Source organism: Mus musculus, chromosome 2 (genome assembly GCF_000001635.26).
Source record: "Mus musculus strain C57BL/6J chromosome 2, GRCm38.p6 C57BL/6J".
Lineage (NCBI taxonomy): Eukaryota > Metazoa > Chordata > Mammalia > Rodentia > Muridae > Mus > Mus musculus.
Genome location: NC_000068.7, coordinates 35,158,009 through 35,178,846, shown reverse-complemented (window position 1 = coordinate 35,178,846; position 20,838 = coordinate 35,158,009). Strand labels below are relative to the sequence as shown.

Here is a 20,838-nt window from a genome sequence, read left to right as displayed (position 1 = left end):
CTTAGAATAAAGGTAACCTGCGGATGACAGACACAAGTTGACTGTACCTTTATTTTCATATTAAAAATAAACTTTGGATCAGAATCAAAAATAATAACTTATTAATTAAGCCTAGGGGCTTTTAGTACATTCTTTTCCATGGTAACTAGACATACCAGTTATGGACTCAGTATATGTGGTTTCACTGTCTTTAAAAAATATTTCATCATTGGAGGAGGAGGAGAGTCAAAAATAGCCCCTTACATCCTATGTTAGATACACACATCTAGTCCCACAAGTGCATGTGATTTACAGACACCTCGGTATAAATGGTACAAACTACAATGCATTTTCAGTCTTCACAGGATCTTGATTGACATTCCATTAGGATGTCAGTGAGGTAGGAGAGTAGCTATTTCCTCTTATGGTTACACATGGCTGTATTCCTGACCTTGGCTGGAGCTTCTTTTCCTACAGTAAGACAAGCAGAACGGATGAGTTAAACCTCTAACCAGACAAGGCCTTACAGGATGTGGTGGTGGTGTGATGACTGGCAAAATAATGTGCTTAAGGACCTGCTGGGGATTGAATCTGGGGACGTACATGTGCTAGGCAAGTGCTCTACCATCAAGCCATAGATAGCTCCAGCCCCCAAATGCTTTAAGATGAACTGCTATAAAATGATGAAAGATGAGGTTAGTTTTCCTGGGGCTGCCAGAATTCCATGTTTTAATTAAGTGCTGGTTGGCTAACGTACCTGCAAGCAGGAAACTTAGTGGCGGTAACTGTTTGGTTCTTCTAATGGAACTTGCAGAACTTGGAAGGAGCTCTGAAAAGAAGGGAACTCATTTTAGGCACAGAATCCAGCCCCCAATCCCAACCCTATTTAAGGCTTCATGCCACTGTGGCTCAGATGACAACCACAGACTAAAACACTGCCTACAATTCACCTATGCCTCTGATATCTTGTAGAGTACCCCCAAGGCTCATGTATGGGCCCTGTGCTATTGCCTTACAGTCTAAGCTCTGGAGGGCCATATGGTCTGGGCCTTTACCTGACTTGTCTCAACCACAGGTGGTAAGATAACCATATTAAAATCTTAGCCCCGCTGCTCATTAGGTTTGTGTCTCAGGTTAGCTATCTGCCCCTCAGGCCAGTCAAAGAAACAACTGTGTATCCATCGAAACTTGGCTGTAGGCTGAGTTCCTTTTTCTACCACCTTTTCCCACTCCTCTTCTTCCACCCTTTCAATCTCCCAACACTAGGCAGGAGAGAAAGACTAGAGGGGAGGGGAGGGGAGGCGGTGGATATTATTAGACTACTTTCTGCTGTTTAGGGATGTTGAGTTCCCTGGGGCAAGTTTGATCTTTGCAGTCAGGATATCTCATGATTTTCTACACTTGACCACTTAACCAACAACTAACTACCAACTGGCTAACCAGCGGGAGCGATGCCCTTCGGGGCTCTAGCACTTATATACCCTTTCAAGAGTCCCCAGAATTCCAAACATCATACACTTGTGGAAACTACTGGCAGCTGGCAAAATCACACCCCCCACAAAAGCATGAGAGCAGCTCCGTATCCCATACCTGAGATCAAAACAAAACCATATTCATGTAACATTTCTGTATTTAAAGAAACTAAAATTCTCACTACAAAACTGTCCTTGGCTAGTCCTTGTGATTTACAGTATACTCAGGATCCGCTGCTTCTTGGTAAAGGTAGGTTGGCTTCTGTATCCTGATCTGTCTGTCCTTTGCTATACCCTTGACCTGTTACTTACAACTTCATGTAGTTCCTTACCTACACAAAGGGACAATTTGTACCTTTCTAAATGGGGTGTTGTATGTATGGTTTTTAGTATGTACATAGAGTAAGCACCTGAAAATGGAAGCCATTTTCTGCTCACAATGTGTTACTGTTGGTCAGTTCCACGAGTTATTTTTTTTTCTATTAGATGACTGATAACTAAGTCCCACACAGAAACCTTTGTGATGTCCAGAGTTTTATAAATAGGAAGTGAAGTCTGCATTCAAATGTCTTTGAGACATGAGAGGTACCACCTAAAACCCAGGGAAACCCACATTTAACCTCACAGGCCTAAGCTCTTACTCCTTCTAAATGTATATGGCTGTTTTGCCTGCATGTATATGTCTGCACTGTTGGGGTGCCTGGTGCTTGTGGAGAAAAGGGTGACGGGTCCTTTGAAATCAAACACATGAATGTGAGAGCTGCCAGATGAGTGCTAGGAACTTAGTCTGGGTAAAGCTTCAGTGCTCTTAACTGCTGAACCATCTCTCCAACCCTCTATACTGAAAATAAATCCAGAAGTTGAGGACACACACTAAATCTCTCCTGAGTCATCCTAGCTCCAATTCCAATTCACCGTCTAAGCTACAGCTTGCCTATTCTTTCTGCACCTATAAGCTTTCCCCAGCGATGGCAGACAAATAGTCTTTGCTAAGACAGTTGAGGGTGGCATTTCAGTCTTTCTGGACCACCTACCCCGAAGTTTCCAAGTAACTCTAGAGAGCTTCCTCTTACCTGACTATGCCCATGCTGGGAGTCCTCCACAAGGGAAGGCAGACTGGGTGATGATGCTGAGTCTGTGGAGGTACTAGTGACCAGTTCTCCTAAAGCATCAACTTGTCTCCTCAGACTGTGTAGGGTGCCCTCTGTCTGCTGCTTTCCTTTGATCAATACTTCTGCTTGCTTAGACATACAGTGTCGAAGTTGAGCCTGGAAAGTGTTATCAGATGTGGGGTTTACATGGAAGAAATGCTCCTGAATGTACTCTGCTTCTTCACATTTGATAAACAAGCTAACTTTAATAAACAGATATGAGGGTAGGGCATGGCAGTAATCACCAATCCTTGCACTGGGGAAACAGGCCAGACAGCCCCAAATTCAGGGCTACCCTGTAGTACTAGGATATTCTAGGGTACAGAGAGACCCTGTCTCAAGGAACAGCGTTATAGAGGTTAAAGAACACAGCTTGACACCAAGATTCTAGATTGGACCCAGTGCCTTGCATGTGCTAGACAAGTGCTGTACCACTGGGCTATCCTCCAATGCCCTAGAATTCAGATGGGCTTGAATGCTGATAGCCATTTGCTATCTGTAATGTCAGCTTCTCTGAACGTCTTAAGTGTGATCTATAAGCATCCTCCTGAGTGTTGCAGTAGACTGCACATGGAAATCTTTCCCTACTCTTGCCAAGTGCCAATTATCTCACAGGGACTTTCTCTGGTTTTTTAAGAGGCAACCTTGAGTTGATCTTCATGGCGGCGCAGCCTTTGACGGAGTGCTTCTCCACGCCAGTGTTCATCCTTTTTCAGAGAGAAAAGGAGACCAATGAGTCACCGACTGCCACAGGTGGGAGCCAACCATCTTTCCCTCCCTCCCTGGTGCTCCCAAATCTGTTTTTAGCTTTCTCGGGGGAGGCGGGAATCAGATTCTCACTCTGAAGCCCGGGACAGCTGGACAAACGTTACCATGATGTGAACTTGGGGAAAGTTGGATTTTTCTTCAAAAATCCTCTCTTTTGTGGTAAACGGGAAGTTCTCTTTCAAGCTTTCCAACTCTCTTAAGTTTTCATTTCTTTCCAAAATAGACGCTAGATCTGCTGGAAGTTCTGGAAGGAACTGGTTGAGGTTCCTCAGACTGGTTCTGATTTCGTCTTTCACCTCCGACTTCAGCGTCCTCATTGCGTCACTGACCTCCATCTGCCTCCTCTCCAAGTCTTTCTGGTTTGCTACCTAAGCAGGGTGGTGGGGTCAAACATCAGGACTTAGAACTGAGTCGCTTAGTGCGTCTTACCTGGAAGATCACACACCCTGGACAGGCTCAGTTAGTACACGCAGTTCTTGATTTGCAAGCATCAGGACCCGAGTTCAATCCTCAGAACCCACAAGGCTGGGTGAGGGACCATGCTTGTCATTCCAGGACTAGGGAGGTAGAGGCAGGTCAGTCTTTGGGGCTCACTGGCCAGCCAGCCTAGCCTAGCAGTGAGCTTAAGTTTCAGTGAGAGTCCCTGTCGCAAGGCAGTAGAACAATTAGAGGAAGATATCGAGTGCTCTTCCCTGGCTCTCTACATGAACCATTTAAGTGCATGCAACACCCACACTCACAGCAAACAATCAACAGAAACAGCTGGGGAGAAGGTTCCATTAGTGCAGTGCTTGCTGGGCACGAGGACTAGAGTTGGATTTCCAGCTTTCCCATAAAAGCTAGTATAGTGGCATGTGCCTGTACCTCCGTGCTAGGGCATAAAGACAGGTTCGTGGATGGGGCATATCCTAATTGGTAAGCCTCAGGTCCCAGTGAGAGCTAGTGAGTTAGTTAGTTTTATGTCAGCTTAACACAAGCTATAGTCATTTGGGAAAAGGGCCTCTCAATTGAGAAGATGCCTCCCTAAGACTGGCCTATAGGTGAGTGCATCAGGCGGTTTCATGACTGCTGACTGATGTGTGTGTGGGGAGGAGGGGGTCCCACAGACTGTGGCGGGGCCACTCCTAGGCTGATGGTCCCGAGTTGTACAAGAAAGCAGTCTGAGCAGGCCATGAGAAGAACGCTAGTAAGCAGCTTCCTGCCAGTAAGCAGAGTTCCTCCAAGTTCCTCCAAGGCATGCTTCACTTCCTGTCCTGATGAAGTGTGGCCTGAGGGCTGCGAGCTGAAATTAACCCCTTCCTTCCCAAGGTGCTTTTGGTCATGGTCTTTTAGCATAGCAACAGAAACTCTAAGATGGGAATCTTGTCAAAAAGCAAGGTGGACATCTGAGGAATGGCGCCTGCGTGTGATCTTTGCCCTCCACATGTATGTGTACAGATGTATATTGCTACAGACAAGGGCATGGGTGCGCATGCACACACACAACACAAAAAGTCAGCCAGTAAACTTGCAAGCATGAAGACCTGAGCTCAAGCCCCAGAACACACATAACCGTGCTGGGCATGGGGGCTCACTGCAGGCCAGTCCATCTAAACACATGCTGGCATTCCTGAGAATGAGAGCCAAGGCTCCTCCCACTCCCACACACATATCCACCAGCACACTCAGGTCCTGGGCCTGCACACCCACTTAAAGCCAGTCAGCTGAGCTGGCTTAGCAGGTAAGGCACTTGTTAATAAGCCTCACACCGAACTGAATCCTCAGAGCCCAGTTCACGAGCAGAACGGCCTCCCACAAGTTGTCTTCTGACCTCCTCATGCTCACCACGGTGTGGGCGCACACACGTACACATTCACACATAACCATAAATCTGTAAATAAATAAGATCACTTTAAAACGCTAGTTCATGGGCTGGTGAGATGGCTCAGTGGGTAAGAGCACCCGACTACTCTTTCGAAGGTCCGAAGTTCAAATCCCAGCAACCACATGCTAGCTCACAACCATCCGTAATGAAATCTGACTCCCTCTTCTGGAGTGTCTGAAGACAGCTACAGTGTACTTACATATAATAAAAATAAATAAATCTTTTTTAAAAAAAAGCTAGTTCATTTAATTTTAAGAGTAGATTTTCAACCAATTCTTTTTCCTTAAGTTTATGTCTAAATTTTAAGGCTAAGAAAAAAATTAACTTGAAGAACACTCTTTACAGTCAGCTTTCACAAGTCCCACATTCCTGTTAAAGAGATACTGACAACAATAAACCCTGCCTGTGCCCGCACAGTGGCCCGGGCTGGTCAGCTGGGGTTCTGGGGTGCACACCTGTTTCTTGAGTTCCAGGTACTCCTGCTGCATCTGGCTCAGCTCCTTCATGAGGCGCCTGGCCCTCTCGTGGTTGTCCTGGGCCACCAGCTCAATTGTAGCCATTTCCTTTTGCATGCAGCTGTTCTCCTGCTTCTGCTCCTAGCATGCAGGGAGGCAAAGGACTTTGCAGACACACACGGGTTCCACACTCACCAGCAATGTAAAGACCTCAGTTTCTACAACTGTGAAATGGAGCATTCTGGAGGCAGGTGTAGTGTGACTGGGAGAATTTGAATCCAGTGTTTGAAGCCAAATCTTTAGCAGTACCTCTGACAAGTCACCTTCCCCTCCCTCAGCCCCATCAGTGACCCATGAAAGGGCAACATCCTTCAGGGGCTGTAGGGATTATCATTTATTGATTTGAGACAGGGTCTCACTGTGTAGCTCTGGTTGGCCTGGAACTCACTGTAAGACCAGGCTGGCCTCGAACTCACAGAGATCCTCCAGCCTCTGGTTTTGAGTCTGGGATTAGAGGACTGGGCCACCATGGCCAGCTTAAATCTATCTTTCCGATCATCCTGCCCAAGTCCTAGTTAAAGCACACCACCTTCTGATAACGCATCAGATTTCCTTCATACAGCAGTTCTACTAGTCCCTCCAGAGAGCGCTGGAAACAGCCACTCCTGGAAACACTGTGCACACTGCTCTGACTGATGTCATCACCACCCCACCCCTTAGGTCATGGGTAAAAGCATGGTAGACCAGGCTTCCTGGTTTTAACGCTTGATAAAAATTAATGCTGAACAAAAAGGGCAGATTGCCACAAACAGGCTGCCTGAGGCTCTGCAAAGGTGCCTACCAACCCAATGCCTAGAGCCTGCAGTGGGCTGAGCAGAGGGCAGAGCTCCCTACTGTGCTGTGCTGTCCACAGGATGGCTGCTGGCAGCCAAGACTCACTGTGTGCTTCAACAATCAATTATGACAAAATACACCAATAATAACCACTGGGGTAGGGCCTGGGTTGATGGATGATTTATTTTCTTCATAATGAAGCTGTGTATAAGAAAAATGCATGTGTCAAGTCGGGTAAACGTATTGATTTCCCTACACTCCCAGGGCAGCAAACACTCACCAGGAGGTTTTTCTCCAGCTGACTGCGCTGGATCTTCAGTGCTTCCTTTAGCCCGGCCACCTGCTTCTCTGCCTTCTTCCTTTCTGTTAAGAACTGGTTCCTCAGGAGGCTGAAGTCGGCCCTCATATCGTCAGCCTCTTTCTGCAGGGCCAGCAGCTCACCTGACTTGGCCATTAGCTGCTGCTCCCGTTCTGAAAGCTGCTGTTCTGGAATGTGAGTGTGCACACTTAGTAGGGTTGGCCGTGGCCCTGGGCCAGCTGTGGGCAGAGCCCTGTGCTCCTTAGTGCAGGCTGCCTGTTAGTGAGTGGAATGTTCCCTACTCTGCTGTTTCCCTCTAGTACTGGCTCGCACAAGTCTGCGGCCTACTCCACAGGCTCAAGAAAGTTTCGCCAAGGGAGAGCAAACTGACTCCAAAGTAAATCCAACTCTAGCTTAGCTCATGCATTCAACCTTCGGCTGCTGACACTGTGTTTCCCAATAGCTGAGGTCACTACTCCCAAATAACTTGTCCTTCAGAGACTCTAACATCCCACTGTAATGTCCTGCTTTCCTGTGCACGGTTCAAGGGCACGAAGAGACACATTGGCCAGTCTCAGGGTCAAACTTCACCATAAAGATACATTCGCCCTACCTCCCTGCGTCCTTGGCCATCCTTCCCAGGGCTGTTGCCTTCCTTCCTGCTTTGGCTCTCCTGCCTCCTCCTGGGGTGGCCAGGTCTGGGTCTTCCTCACATACTTCACCAGACGACCAGGACAGCCCCGCTCCCACCCTTCCCTGGATGGTGGCCGTGGACTTACTGGCCTGGGACAGCATCCTCTCCAGGCCCTCAATGCGCCGCTCCTCTTCCTGCAGGGTTCCCAGGCGTCCTTCAGCTGCCGACACGTCTGTGAGCAGCTGCTTCAGCCTGCTTTTCTGGTCCGTCAGCTCCTTCTCCAGCTGCCTCTGCTGCTGCTCCAGCGTCACTTTACCAGCCTCGAACTTCTGCTCCTCACGTTCTCTTTCTTTCTGGAGTTTTTGAAACATCTGAATAGAGAGACAATAACCTGAGTCGATCATTAAAAGAACAAATGTCCCAGATGATCCTCAGATTCCAGTTCCAAAGAGAGAAGCGCTTACAGAGAAGGGGAGACAGACAGACAGACAGACAGACAGACAGAACAAATGCCAGTGCCTCTGTAACGATGAAGCCACCTGGCCACTGTGAGAAGATACAGGTCGCTAATTAACTAGCATGTGGCCACTAAGCTCTTTACAGGATGAGTGCTGGATGACTTAACAACCTATCAGTTATATTAACCAAAGAGTCCCAGAGAAGGTGCACATGGGCAGTGTGACCTGGGTGGGGAGGTGGGAAGCCCAGAGCCCCGGGAAGCGAGTACCCCTCTGAGCACAGTACCATCTCCTGCTGGTCCAGCCGGAGCTTGCTCTCTCTGATCTCATCCTGGAGCTGCTGGACTTGCTGTTCCTTTGTCTCCGTCTCTTTCTGGCAGCTCTCTAACCTGGCCATCCATTTGCTGATGTCCTCCTGCAGCTGCGTCTGCTCATTGAGCAACTCGTTCTGGCACTTGGTGGTGTGGATCAGGTCCTTTAGGCAAAAGAACACACGGAAACACCTCACAGAGCCACTTCCTAAGGTGACGGTGTCAGTCCAGAGCCCACCAAGTCTGAAAAGTGCCACCTCCTTTATCCTCTCAGCAAACTTAGAGGAAGGTACCCAGGACTAGAAGTTAATTCCTGGCTTTCCTTGTCTTAGCGCCTAACAAGTAGATGGTGAGACCACAGTGAGAGCTTCCCGGCCTTGCCACCGAGGCAGGAATAAACGCTGCTCTGCAAGTAACCCAGGGCTGTCGAGAAAATGAAGGTGCTGGACTCAAGAATTAATCTGCCTTTGTTACTGTATCAAATATTCAGACAAGTTCAAAACTTAGAAAAAATTCTGAAAAAATTTTAACACAGAGAAATTTAAGAATCTAACATCTTGGGGGCTGGAGAGGTGGCTCAGTGGTTAAGAGCACTGACTGTTCTTCCAGGGGTTCTGAGTTCAATTCCCAGCAACCACATGGTGGCTCACAACCATCTGTAATGGGATCCTATACCCTCTTCTGGTGTGCCTGAAGACAAGGACAGTATACCCACATACATGAAATAAATAAATAAATCTTTAAAAAAAGACTGACATCTTAAAAGTAAACAGGTTTTTGTTCTAAAAGTTTTATGTCTTAGAAACACAGAACCCTGGAGGTACAGAAGAAAGATTAGGTGTTTCATCTCATTTGCTTGAAGTCCTCTGAAACACAAACTGTAGCCCTATTCTCACAGGCTGACTCAGAGTCACCTAGAGCAAGGTCATCAGAAGCACAGGGCCACAGCTGCTCTAGTCAACACCTGACCAGACCCTGCTCTGAATGGACAGCTGCTCTGCACACGGATCCCTACATCCCAGCATCCTCGGTAAGGCTTCTTTGAACTGCTGTTTGACTTTGGTCTAACTACTACCTTACTTCTTCTTAGCTTTGAGTAAATGAATCAAGAGCTGAAATAGATCAGAGAACCACCTAAGGACCAAAGCCTTATCTGAAGGCTGTGCTGGGTAAGGAGGCCCTCTGGTGCTGTGTGAGGGAGTGTGGGTGGTCTATGGGGCTGTGTAGACGACCTTATGATGCTGTGTGAGGAGCCCTATGAGGCTGCAGTGCGAACTGTAAAAAGCCAATTATATTTTGAGCCTTACCTGCTTTGCTAGGTCCAAATGGTCTTGGGTGCTATCCAGTTCCTCCTGCAGAGAGTTTATGGCTTCCTGTTTACCTACCAAAACATTTTCATAAAATGCTATTTGCAAGTATACATATAGCATATATGTTTACATACTGGATCCCCCTTCAAAGTACATTGGAACTGAATTTACATTTGTTTCTGTTAAATCAATGATGCCAAAAGACATCAAGGTTATATATATAACCTTGTGGGATTTAAAAAGGTTTCTATATTAAAGAATCTCATAAACATTTAACTAATAATGTTGGTGAGATGCATGGTTTAAAAACAAGTATATTTGGCCGGGCGTGGTGGCGCATGCCTTTAATCCCAGCACTTGGGAGGCAGAGGCAGGCGGATTTCTGAGTTCGAGGCCAGCCTGGTCTACAGAGTGAGTTCCAGGACAGCCAGGGCTACAGAGAAACCTTGTCTTGAAAAAACAAACAAACAAAAAAACAAAACAAGTATATTCTACATTGCTGCTGGAAACGTAAGACTTGGTACACTCTTTCATGAAGACAATGTATAGACAGCATTGCTATCTATTACTAACTATGTGATCTTGAGCAAATAGCAAGAAAACCCCCAATAGCACCATCTGTAAATAGATGAAATACTGGTTCTATGTCAAAAATGCTATGAAGTTTTTATTTTTGATACAGTCTCATGATGTGGCCCAGTTAGCTTTGAACTTGCGTTTCTCCTGCCTTTTCCTACTGAGTGCTGGAGTTACTGGTGTGTCACCAGATCTATTGGTGTTATGTGAATTAAATGAGACAGTACATACATCATGACTAGAACATAATAAAGGCTCAAAAAAATACATCATTAGCTATAAATACTTAGCCATTTCTCCTAAAAAATTATTTGGTAATAAAAGACATTTTTACCATTGCCTTCAACCCCCCCCCCCCCCACATACATAGTCACGGTTATGACCTGAGGGTGATGTCAGCTCATTAGTGTGTGTACTGTGTGTGGGAGTGAGTGTGAACATGTGCCATGCACCAGTGTGAAGGATGAAGGGCCACATCTCGGTGTCAGTTCCCAGGTCTCTCCTTTTAGTGTGCTCTTGAACGACAGAACTCAGCCTGTCAGGTTTGGTGGCAAGTGCTCTTTACCTACTGAACCACCTCACTGGCCCAAAAGTAATTTGTATTAATTTAACCTTTTTTGCTCTATTTTTAAACTGTTCCCTAAGAAACATAAGTTAAAATTTTAAAAGCCAGCTTAAGATGAAATTCATGTACCATGTGTGTCTTAACGTGTACAACTTAGACTTAGTATGTTCACAGAGTGCTATAATTAAATCCATAATCTAATTTTACACCATTCTGCACCAATCACGTCAGCGGAGGGAAGTCTGTGGGTGGAGCCCGGCCTCCAGTTCAGCCTCTTCCTTACCTTGTAGCTGCTGCTGCACCTCGGCTACCTCACTGTGTAGGGCAAGCTTGTCTTGGCTCAGCTGCTCCAGCTCCTGCCGCAGCTTTCTGACACTCAGTTCCAACTTCCCAAGGTTGGACTGCTCCATTTTGTTGCTTTCTTCTGTGGCTGCTAGAACTCTACCACAGAATAAAGTGGACTGTTAGACAGAAAACACCCACACTAACGTGGATGAGGGCAGCCCTGCCTTCCACAGTGCACAGACAGTGGACGTCACCGGGGTGAGGGTAAGGCTGGAGATGGAAGACGCCAGAACTACATGTACAATGGGTCTTCGGGTATCAGCCATTCTAGCAGGCACATTATCAACTGTGGTTTTAACCTGGATTTCCCTCATGCTTATTTTCCATTATATATCTTCTATAAAAATATAAGTTCAAATGTTTTTCCCATTTAAGAAAACAGGTTATTTCTTATCAAGTTTGGAAGACTTTTTACACCAGACGTTTGTGGCCCTAAGTCCTATGTTACATACCAGGTTCAAACTCTTTTCTCCTAACTGTTGTCATGTATTTTTCTTTAGTTTTAATATTATATTTTAGAGTGATCCTTTAAATGTCCAGTTTTTGTTTTTAATTTTATTTTATTTTTGGCTTTTTGAGAGAGGGTCTTTCTACATATCCCTGGCTATCCTAGAACTATGTAGTAGACTAGGCCAGCCTCGAACTCACAGAGATCCACCTGCCTCTGCCTCCTGAGTGCCACCACACCTGTGTAGTTCCTAGTACGATCACGTGTTTCTTATCACTGTGCATTCATGTGAGCACAGGGCAGAGGACAGGCTCTGGGAGCTGGTTCTTTGCCCTGACTCGTGTTTCTGCTCTGCTATGTTCTCCAGGCCAGCTGGCATGTGGCTTCCAGGTGATTTTCTATCCCCGCTTCCTGTCTTGCCACAAGAGTGCTGGGATCTCAGATGCATACCCAGAGCATCTGTCCTCCTTATTAGGTTCCAGGGAATGACCTATGGACATCAGCATTGCCAGGCTTTGAATCCTCACCTCCACTGTCCATAAAATTAAACAAATAAAACAAGACATTTAGCTTTAAATGTCTTGTTTTATTTGTTTAATTTTATGTGCCTGTGTGAGCACACGCATGTAAGGTGTGCTTACCTGTACAGGCACGTGTGAAACAGATGCTCTCTCACTGAACCTGGAACTCACTCTGTTGGCTAAACTGGCTGGCCAGTTGGGTCCACTTACCTCCACCCTGACTTCCTTGGTGATGAACAGCAATGTGGAAGTGTAAACTGAATAAACCCTTTCCTCCCCAACTTGCTTCTTGGTCATGATGTTTGTGCAGGAATAGAAACCCTAAGACAAGATCAATCTGAGAACAATCTGTCTTCTTAGAGCAGTGAACAAAATCTTCCTTTCTACTTATTTCCAGCAAAAGACTGTGTGTCCTGGAGGACAAACTTGGGGGTCTAAGAGCTGCTCTTCTTTTCCCTTTAGAGTCAGGGTCTCACTGGCCTGCAGCTCATGGAGGGTAGGCTAGTGCCCAGAGATGCAGTTGTCTCTATGTAATCCCCATTGCTGGATTACAGCATCTGTCACCGTGTCTACTATTTCTGCTTTAACATGGAGACCTAGAGAGTGAACTCTGGTTTTTCTGGGTTTCTGTTGTTTTGTTTTTTTTTTTAAATCTTTGCTCTTTTGTTGTTTGTTTAAGATGGTTTTTCTGTGTAGCCCTGACTTATCCTGGAACTCGCTCCATAGGCCTTGAACTCGGAGATCTGACGCTTCCGCTTCCTGAGTGCTGGGGTTAAAGGTGTGCACCACCGCATGTGGCTTCTGCTGTTGTCTTGAGATAGGTTCTGACTAAGTGGCACTATGGCTTGCAGCCTACTGTGTAGGCCATGGTGGTCTCAAATCCACAGCAACACTCCTGCCTCCACTTGGTGGGTGCTGGGATTACAGAATGCACCCCCATGAGCATCTCTCTGTTCTCATGGTTGCCCCCATGTCTCTATCCTTGCCCTTACCTTTGGGCGTGGGAAGACTTCTTTTCCCAGCTCTCGCACTGTCCTTGGAGATCCTCCTTTTCTTTACTCAGACATTCGACGCAGGACTGCAGGGCCTGGCTCTCTGCCCTCACTCGCTCTGTCTCCCGCCTGTCTCTCTCCAGGAGCTGTCTCTGCCGCTCTAGCTCCCTTCTCTGCTGCTGCGTTGCCTGCTGCAAATTCTCCAGCTCTAGTTTCTCCTGAGTGAGAGAGAAGATTCAGACACCTTGAAAGAGAAAGGCTGAGGAGGGTGGCCGCGGCTCAGAGGCGTTCTTTCCTCCGTACCTCCAGCACGTCCACCTGCGCCTTCTCCAGCTCCACCACCTTCTGGTCATGCTGGAGCTTCAGACCTTGGAGCTCGCTGGTTTCAAGCTGCAGTATGTCTGCAACATTCTTTAGTTCTGACAGAGACAAAACAGGGTCAGGGTTTGGGAACTGGAAACTAAACAGAACAAACTATAACTCCTTGTTCACTGACCAGAAAGAGAAAAAAATTTTTTGCTGTGTTGCCTAAATGGTATTAATTTTATTTGTAAAGAAAAAACCTTTTTGAAAGTACTGTTAAAAACATTAATTTGCGGCCGGGCGTGGTGGCGCACGCCTTTAATCCCAGCACTCGGGAGGCAGAGGCAGGTGGATTTCTGAGTTTGAGGCCAGCCTGGTCTACAAAGTGAGTTCCAGGACAGCCAGAGCTATAAAGAGAAACCCTGTCTCGAAAACCCAAAAAAAAAAAAAAAAAAAATTTAATTTGTGCTGGGCACTGGCAGTGCACATCTTTAATCCCAGCACTCGAGAGACAGAGGCAGGTGGATCTCTGAGAAACCCTGTCTCAAAAAAACAAAAACAAAAACAAACAAAATAAAAAATCCAACACTAATTTGTTAAATACACTGTAACAAAAACAGTTACAATGCCCCGACTCTAGGAGCATTTATATCCACATCTCTGTATGAAAAGATAGGAAAAATTTTACACTATGTGTATTTGTTCTCTGCAGAAAATCTAGAAAAGGAGCCCAATGGTAAATGTGCTAAGAAATTTCTAGAAGGGGTGGTGACATGATGACCTGGGATGAGTATGAGGGAACCAACTCCCCAAATCTGTTCCGACTCCATGTCCATTTTGTTTGATTGTCTTGTCTCCCCCTCTCTCTGTCTGTCTCTCCCTCTCTCTCCCTCCTCCCCCCCTTCACACACACACACACACACACACACACACACACACACACACGACAATGTAATAACTCAAAAGCTGACTACTATGACAGCACTTTATGGTGTTTTGTTTTATTTATTTATTTATTTAGATTTTTCGAGACAAGGTTTCTCTGTATAGCCCTGACTGTACTGGCACTCACTCTGCAGACCAGGCTGGCCTCGAACTCAGAAATTCGCCCGCCTCTGCCTCCCAAGTGCTAGGATTAAAGGTGTGCACCACCACTGTCCGGCTGGTGTTTTATTTTAGAAGTACACTGTTTGACACGACATGGCCTCAGACCCAAAGTCAAAGGTGATGATCTAAGAGCCTCAGGCAGTCATGAAAGCTCTGGACAGGAAGTTGACTTGACAGAGCGAAGCCTTGCTTCCCCTAGCCTGAGTATGAGTGCTGATGGTGTGTACATATGCTAGCTACTGCAGCTGCGTCCCCCCAGCTGCTTATAGCCCCAGACTGCTAACCAGGCCTATAGAGACTTCCTAGGAGCCTGTGCCCCTCTGGAACATCTCAGAAGAGCTCCAGAACCTCAGAAGAGAAGGTAGAAAATACGAGAGCCAGAGGACCAGGAAGTCTATAGTGAGAGTGATCTTCTAGCTATGATAGGGGCACTATACTCACCAAGTCTCAACCACACGCTGCCTAAACAACACTGGCACAATTCCAAACAGGCTATACAAAATTCTGTACTGCTGAGCTGTACTGCTGTGCATAACAAACTGGGGACCTGGGCTGCTGGGTAACTGGTACTGCTCTAGCAGAGTGATCATGACCCACCTGATCCCCCGCTTCTCTAGGTGCCAGACTGTATATCTGCTTTTTCCTCATTCTCTTCCTGACCTAGTCAGGTGTCCAGGACACAGTAGGTAAAAGCATTTGCTATATAAGTATGAGGACCCAGGTTTGACTGCCAGCACCCACACAAAAAGTTGCGTGTGGCTATGCGTGTACCAGTGACCCCCTGTGTGGCTGTGTGTGTACCAGTGACCCCCTGTGTGGCTGTGTAGGGTGGGGGTGCGGGGCAGAGGCAGAAGAGTCACTGGGACTTGCTGGTGGACATCTGTAACTGCAGTGCTCTGCATATGTGTTGAGGGTGTGCAGAGACAAGCGATCACTGGGACCTGGCTGAGTGAGAGCCCTTGTCTCAACAGCATAAGATAGTGACCCAACAGGACATGGGATGGTCTCCTGTGGGCTGTGCACATACACGGGGATGCACACACAAAAGGAAACAGGGTAACATGAGTAAGTAAATAAGTGGGCTCTCTCCCACACTCACGACTTATCTCAGATGTTTACTCTAGTTTTACGTGGCATTAAAGGGTAAACATAAGCCTTTTCTTTCCAGGTTCCTAAGTGTAAGTCTTGCTGTGGCACACATAAAGGACGGATAGAGATCTCTGGATGAATAGCAATTGGCTCTTTGGTTTTACAAGCTTGAATGTTTGGAGTGCTGAAGCCCTGGCCAAGCATCTCAGTTCCTCTCTCACCAGCTGTGAGAGTCCTTCCCTGCTCTCACCAGCTACCAATATGCTTAATTGCTTTAATAATCCTTAGCAAACTGAACTGAATGGCAGGAAACATCGAGTTCCTTTTAGAATTTGCTCATTACTGAGCTTACAGTTCAGAGGTGAACTTGGCCAGGTGCACTTCGCTGTGACCTGCAGGGCAGATGTGGCCAGCCTCACATTCTGCGACTTGCTCTTTAAACTCACCAGTCTTATGTCTCGACAGCTGCTGTAAAACCACCTGAAGATTCTTTTCCTCTTTCTCCATCTCCTGCTGTATAAGTGCGAGCTGAGTCTTCTTTTCACTGATGTGGACATTCAGTTCTCCTTTCTGAAAACTTAGTTCTTCCAGAAGTGATTTTACTTCCTGTGTTTAAATAAAAGTCAGCTTCTCTGTAAATTACAAATCAAAATCCCCTTTACACCAGTCAGTTCTGTTATTATTCTATTTCATATATCTAATTTGTAATTTAATTTATATTAAATTATAATTTTTTGCCTTTGGTACAAGAACAGTGCTGTATTTTGCAGCAGCACCTACTGTGTAATATGAAGAAATAACCTATGTTCATGCAGATGTGTTTGTGCAATTACCCCATGCAAGGCTGTTCCCAGCCTCAGTGACTGTCAGAGGCAGAAGGCTGGAGGCACAGACAGTCACAAACTGAGGTGCTCAGGACATAGGCAGCTATTATTAAATGCAAGATAAAGAAACTCCTTAAGAGCTGCTTAGAAACAAAAACAAAAACAAACAAACTAACAAAAATCCCAGGAGGTTGCATGTGGCTGAACCACGAGAAACAGGCAGGATGCGATGTTGCCTATGACTGTGATAAGGGCATCCCTGGACAGGAAACACATGAGAAAGCCAAGAAACAAGAGAACCCAGAGTGTACTCAGAGGCCACATGACTGCCTCAGCACCAATACATTAACACCCCAAATGGTGCTATAGGGGGCACTTCTATCTCAGAACACTTTAAAATAAACCTCAGTACTGCCCTGGACTTCTAAGAAAGCTTACAGCAACCATACCCTAATGTGACTGCACTTCTCAGCAACTTCCGTCTCCCCCAGTGTCAGGGCTTCCTGGAGGTCAGCTTTTGCCTGGGCGAGGCTGTCCTGGAGTAGAAGCAGCTCCTCCCTTCTATGCCCCAACTCTGAGTCCAGGACAGCCAACTCCTGCTGCTGGCTTGTCACCTGAAAAGGGAGATGGCAAGTTTGACTCAAGGACACATGTATTCTCCCCACACCCCCCATTGGCCTTGAGCCTGCTTTATTCTCTCTCTTTCTCTTTCTCTCTTTCTTTCTTTCTCTCTCTCTCTCTTTCTTTCTTTTCCTTCTTTCTTTCTATATATTTTCTTTATATACATTTCAAATGCTATCCTGAAAGTTCCCTATACATCACCCCCCCCCACCCCAACCCTGCTCCCCTACCCACCCACTCCCATTTCTTGACCCTGGCTTTCCCCTGTACTGAGGCATATAAAGTTTGCAATACCAAGGGGCCTCTCTTCCCAATGATGGCCAACTAGGCCATCTTCTGCTACATATGCAGCTAGAGACACGCGCTCTGGGGGTACTGATTAGTTCATATTGTTGTTCCACCTATAGGGTTGCAGACCCCTTCAGCTCCTTGGGTGCTTTCTCTAGTTCCTCCATCGGGGGCCCTGTGTTCCATCCTATAGATGACTATGAGCATCCACTTCTGTATTTGCCAGGCACTACTGGCATAGCCTCATATGAGACAGTTATACCAGGGTCCCTTCAGCAAAATCTTGCTGGCATATGCAATAGTGTCTGGGTTTGGTGGCTGATTATGGGATGGATCCCTGGGTAATCTCTGGATGGTCCATCCTTTCATCTTAGCTCCAAACTTTGTCTCTGTAACTCCTTTCATGGGTATTTTGTTCCCTATTCTAAGGAGGAATGAAGTATCCACCCATTGGCCTTCCCTCTTCTTGATTTTCCTGTGTTTTGCAAATTGTATCTTGGGTGTTCTATGTTTCTGGGCTAATATCCACGTATCAGTGAGTGGATATCTAATGACTTCTTTTGTGATTGGGTTACCTCACTAAGGATGATATCCAGACACATGTATTCTTAATACTTCAGTTTATAGTTTTCCATCTCTTCTACAACCAAATAAACCTGATCCAGCAATCCAAAATACGTTTAAAAACAGTCGTTTCCAGGTATCTGCTGTCATACCTGGCTTTTCAGTGTTTCCAGCTCAGCTCTCTTGGCCTGAAGGAGAGTCTCAGACTCTCTAAGGACCTGAAGGTGGTGATCCTCACTGTGTTGCGCTGCCTTGATGTCTCTCTGCAGACTCTGAAGCCTACATGGCAGGGCAGGACTTCAGCAGCCCTCCTCTAGAGGAGCCAGATGCCCACAGCTGCTCCAGAACACTCTCTTCCCATTCTATTCCATCCCACCCCACCCCACCCCTACCCCTCAAAGGCCTTACTCTTCTGTCAGTTTTTCCTTCTTCTCGTTTAGACACTGGAAATCGGCATCTTTGGCTGCTACAACTTTGTTTATTTCTTTCAAGATTTCTTCTTGTTTGATTTTGTGCTGCTCCAAGTCCTCTGCATCAGCCTGGAGCAGTCTACAATGGAGCATTCATCCCCCTGGCCCTTAGGGCATAGCATGGAAGAACCATTCCCCTGAGTGCCTGAGCCCTCAGCACCTGGGCCCCACCCACCCAAGGCCCGAGCTCCACCCACCTCAGAGGCCCTGGCTCCACCCACCTTAGCTGCTGCTCTGCTTTCACAAGGTTAAGTGCAGTCTCCTGGGCTCTCTTTTCTAGTGCCTCAGCGTCTGACTCGGTTTGTAATAAATTTCTCTTGGCATCAGTGAATTTTTCAACAGCACTCTTTGTCTAGAAAAGAAACGGCCATTAAAAATAATTCGGCTGCAGTACTCACTACAGTTATTGGCAGTATTAACTGGTACAACTCTTAGAAAACAAGATTAAAACCAGAAAAATGTAAAAACATTCCTTTGCTCTGAATCTAATGCTTAGAAAATTATCCAGAAGCAAATAATTACTGTGTAAAAATGTAACGAGATAAGATGAATCTTGACAAATAAAAATAGTGTAATAAAACAGAATGCTATTTAGTCTTTAAAATGACAATGTTGCAGCATGCAGATGTTAGAATATGCTGGACCAAAAATAAATCTTAAATGGTATAAGCACTATGAGAGGAACTATATAAAACTATGTTTGTGTCAACAAAGATGGAGCGTTTATGAAAAAAGTCATCTGAAGATGAAGAGAATGGAGATACCTTTTTATTCCAAAAATGTGATTATCAAACCTAGCCAACTAAATGACAATGGCAAGCCTCCATCCACACAGATTCTTCTTACTTGAGACATTATGAAAGGACCCTCACTTTGTGATGGCGACTTACTTTGAAGTCTTTAGACTTCATAGAAGTCCTCCTATGCAAGATTTGGCAAAAAACACTTTCAAAAAATCAACTTGGTTTCCTGATTCATCTAGAGTAAGAAGTTTAATATATCTAAGATTTTAGTTTGCACTGACTCACAAACAGTCTCCAGAGTCAGATGTGGCTGCATGTGAAATCTGTCTATTAACTGGGTGTCATCTCTTCGGCAGGATCCACAATGCTAGACATATCACCGCTTCTCTTCAGACAGCTGCTTTCTGCTGGTTCATTAGCAAAGCCTTGGGCAGGGTTCATCATCTACTTAGGGGAGTCCCTTGGAGGAGAGTGTCTCCACTGTGGTCACTCTGCCTCTATGTGTCTACTGCCAAGGTCACTGATTAAAACAAATATAGGAGATATGTTTTCTCTAGTTCCATAACACCTACATAACATAAATACAGGGAAGATGTTTTCTCTAGTCCCATAGCACCTATATAACCTACATAACCACAGCAACCTAACATTTACAGTAAAAGGACTGCCCATAGGAAGAGACATGAGGATTTCCTTGTTCTCATTTAGAACCATGTGAAGAATTCCGGGAGAGGAGCTATGCCTGTAAAGGCAGATGGACTGTAATGATGTGGAGGGGTTGGAAGTCTGCAGGTCCACAGACTCACTGCAATTTATACTCCGTTAGCTTCAGCCTCCTAAGGAGGCATTCCTTGTCCACCTCTGGTGGTGACCAACACCCTGTTGACTAGCAGAGAAAGCTGATTCAACATCCTGAAAAACAGATTAAAAAACAAAACCAAAAACCGTTTGGGCTCTATGAACTTACCAGCAGGCTTCCAGACAGTACCCAAAGCCCGCAGCTGCAGTCTCTGCCTGGCTGCCCCCGCCTCTCTAATGTTCCCACCAATGCATTTGAAAATGTCATGGGTTATGGCTTTTTTGTATGTTGTTACTATAAAATCTTTATGAAACTATTAATACATCAGAACATGAAATGTCAGGCCATTGGCTCCAGGATAAATTATCTTGTACCTCTTTGAGGTGAGAGCTGTGTTTCTGTAACATCAGTCATGATACACAGAATGTAATAGGTGAAGCCAATCACTCAGTTACAACTACGGGTTTCTATTAACTTAAATTGATCCAAGTTGAACTAACAAAGTAAAAACAGTTCCTGAGGTACTTTGTGTGCCAGGGCCTTTTTTTCTCTGGAATTCTCATTTAACTAAAGAACTCTAGAGAAGGCAGAGCTTCAACTATGTGACTCTGGGCTGCATGTGTAAGCTGAGTTAACACCACGTCCCAGGGCTGCCAGGGAAGCTAAAGGAAATGGCGTTCATGAAGACCTAGGAAGTCACTTTCCCTCTTTGGGTTTATGCTGCATTGTGTCTTAAAGAATGCTACTACCACTCACTCGGTAGTCCAGAGGTAACGTGCCAGCAAAGAACATCTCAGAACCTTTCTTTCTTTCAATTTCAACTTGGCTGAACCTAAATGAATAGAAATCTATGACCCAGAAATTGAAAATAGATCATTACTTCTGTTACCAACTTGATGAAGGAAGATTTCTGTAACAATCGATTTGTTATTTAAAAAGACGCAGATTGAAAAGTCCGAAGTCAAACCAAACAAACAACCACCTCACCTCTGCCCCACAACACACTCAGCCGGGCAAGCAGGACATGCTGGGAACTAAACAGCACAGTG

The 20,838-nt window shown here is 45.8% G+C and overlaps 1 protein-coding gene across 15 annotated transcripts in view; it reads right to left on the bottom strand.

The window, feature by feature from the left end:
- Positions 1-24: 24 nt before the first annotated feature.
- The window catches only part of Cntrl (centriolin), a 69,347-nt gene continuing 48,533 nt past the window's right edge, over positions 25-20,838 (bottom strand). For 9 of the 15 annotated variants that reach the window (XM_030251616.1, XM_030251617.1, NM_012018.2 and 6 more), the window contains 18 exons: positions 18,469-18,599; positions 18,186-18,326; positions 17,930-18,056; positions 16,754-16,918; positions 15,927-16,086; positions 13,285-13,400; positions 12,982-13,199; positions 10,959-11,116; positions 9,532-9,605; positions 8,200-8,388; positions 7,601-7,826; positions 6,804-7,009; positions 5,690-5,830; positions 3,475-3,738; positions 3,247-3,309; positions 2,525-2,719; positions 737-808; positions 25-450 (listed from right to left, as the gene is read on the bottom strand). In XM_030251616.1, the coding sequence (XP_030107476.1) occupies positions 752-808; positions 2,525-2,719; positions 3,247-3,309; positions 3,475-3,738; positions 5,690-5,830; positions 6,804-7,009; positions 7,601-7,826; positions 8,200-8,388; positions 9,532-9,605; positions 10,959-11,116; positions 12,982-13,199; positions 13,285-13,400; positions 15,927-16,086; positions 16,754-16,918; positions 17,930-18,056; positions 18,186-18,326; positions 18,469-18,599 (2,631 nt within the window). In that variant the 3' untranslated portion in view covers positions 25-450; positions 737-751. The other 6 variants (XM_006498069.3, XR_003953259.1, XR_374096.3 and 3 more) reach the window with 6 other exon arrangements.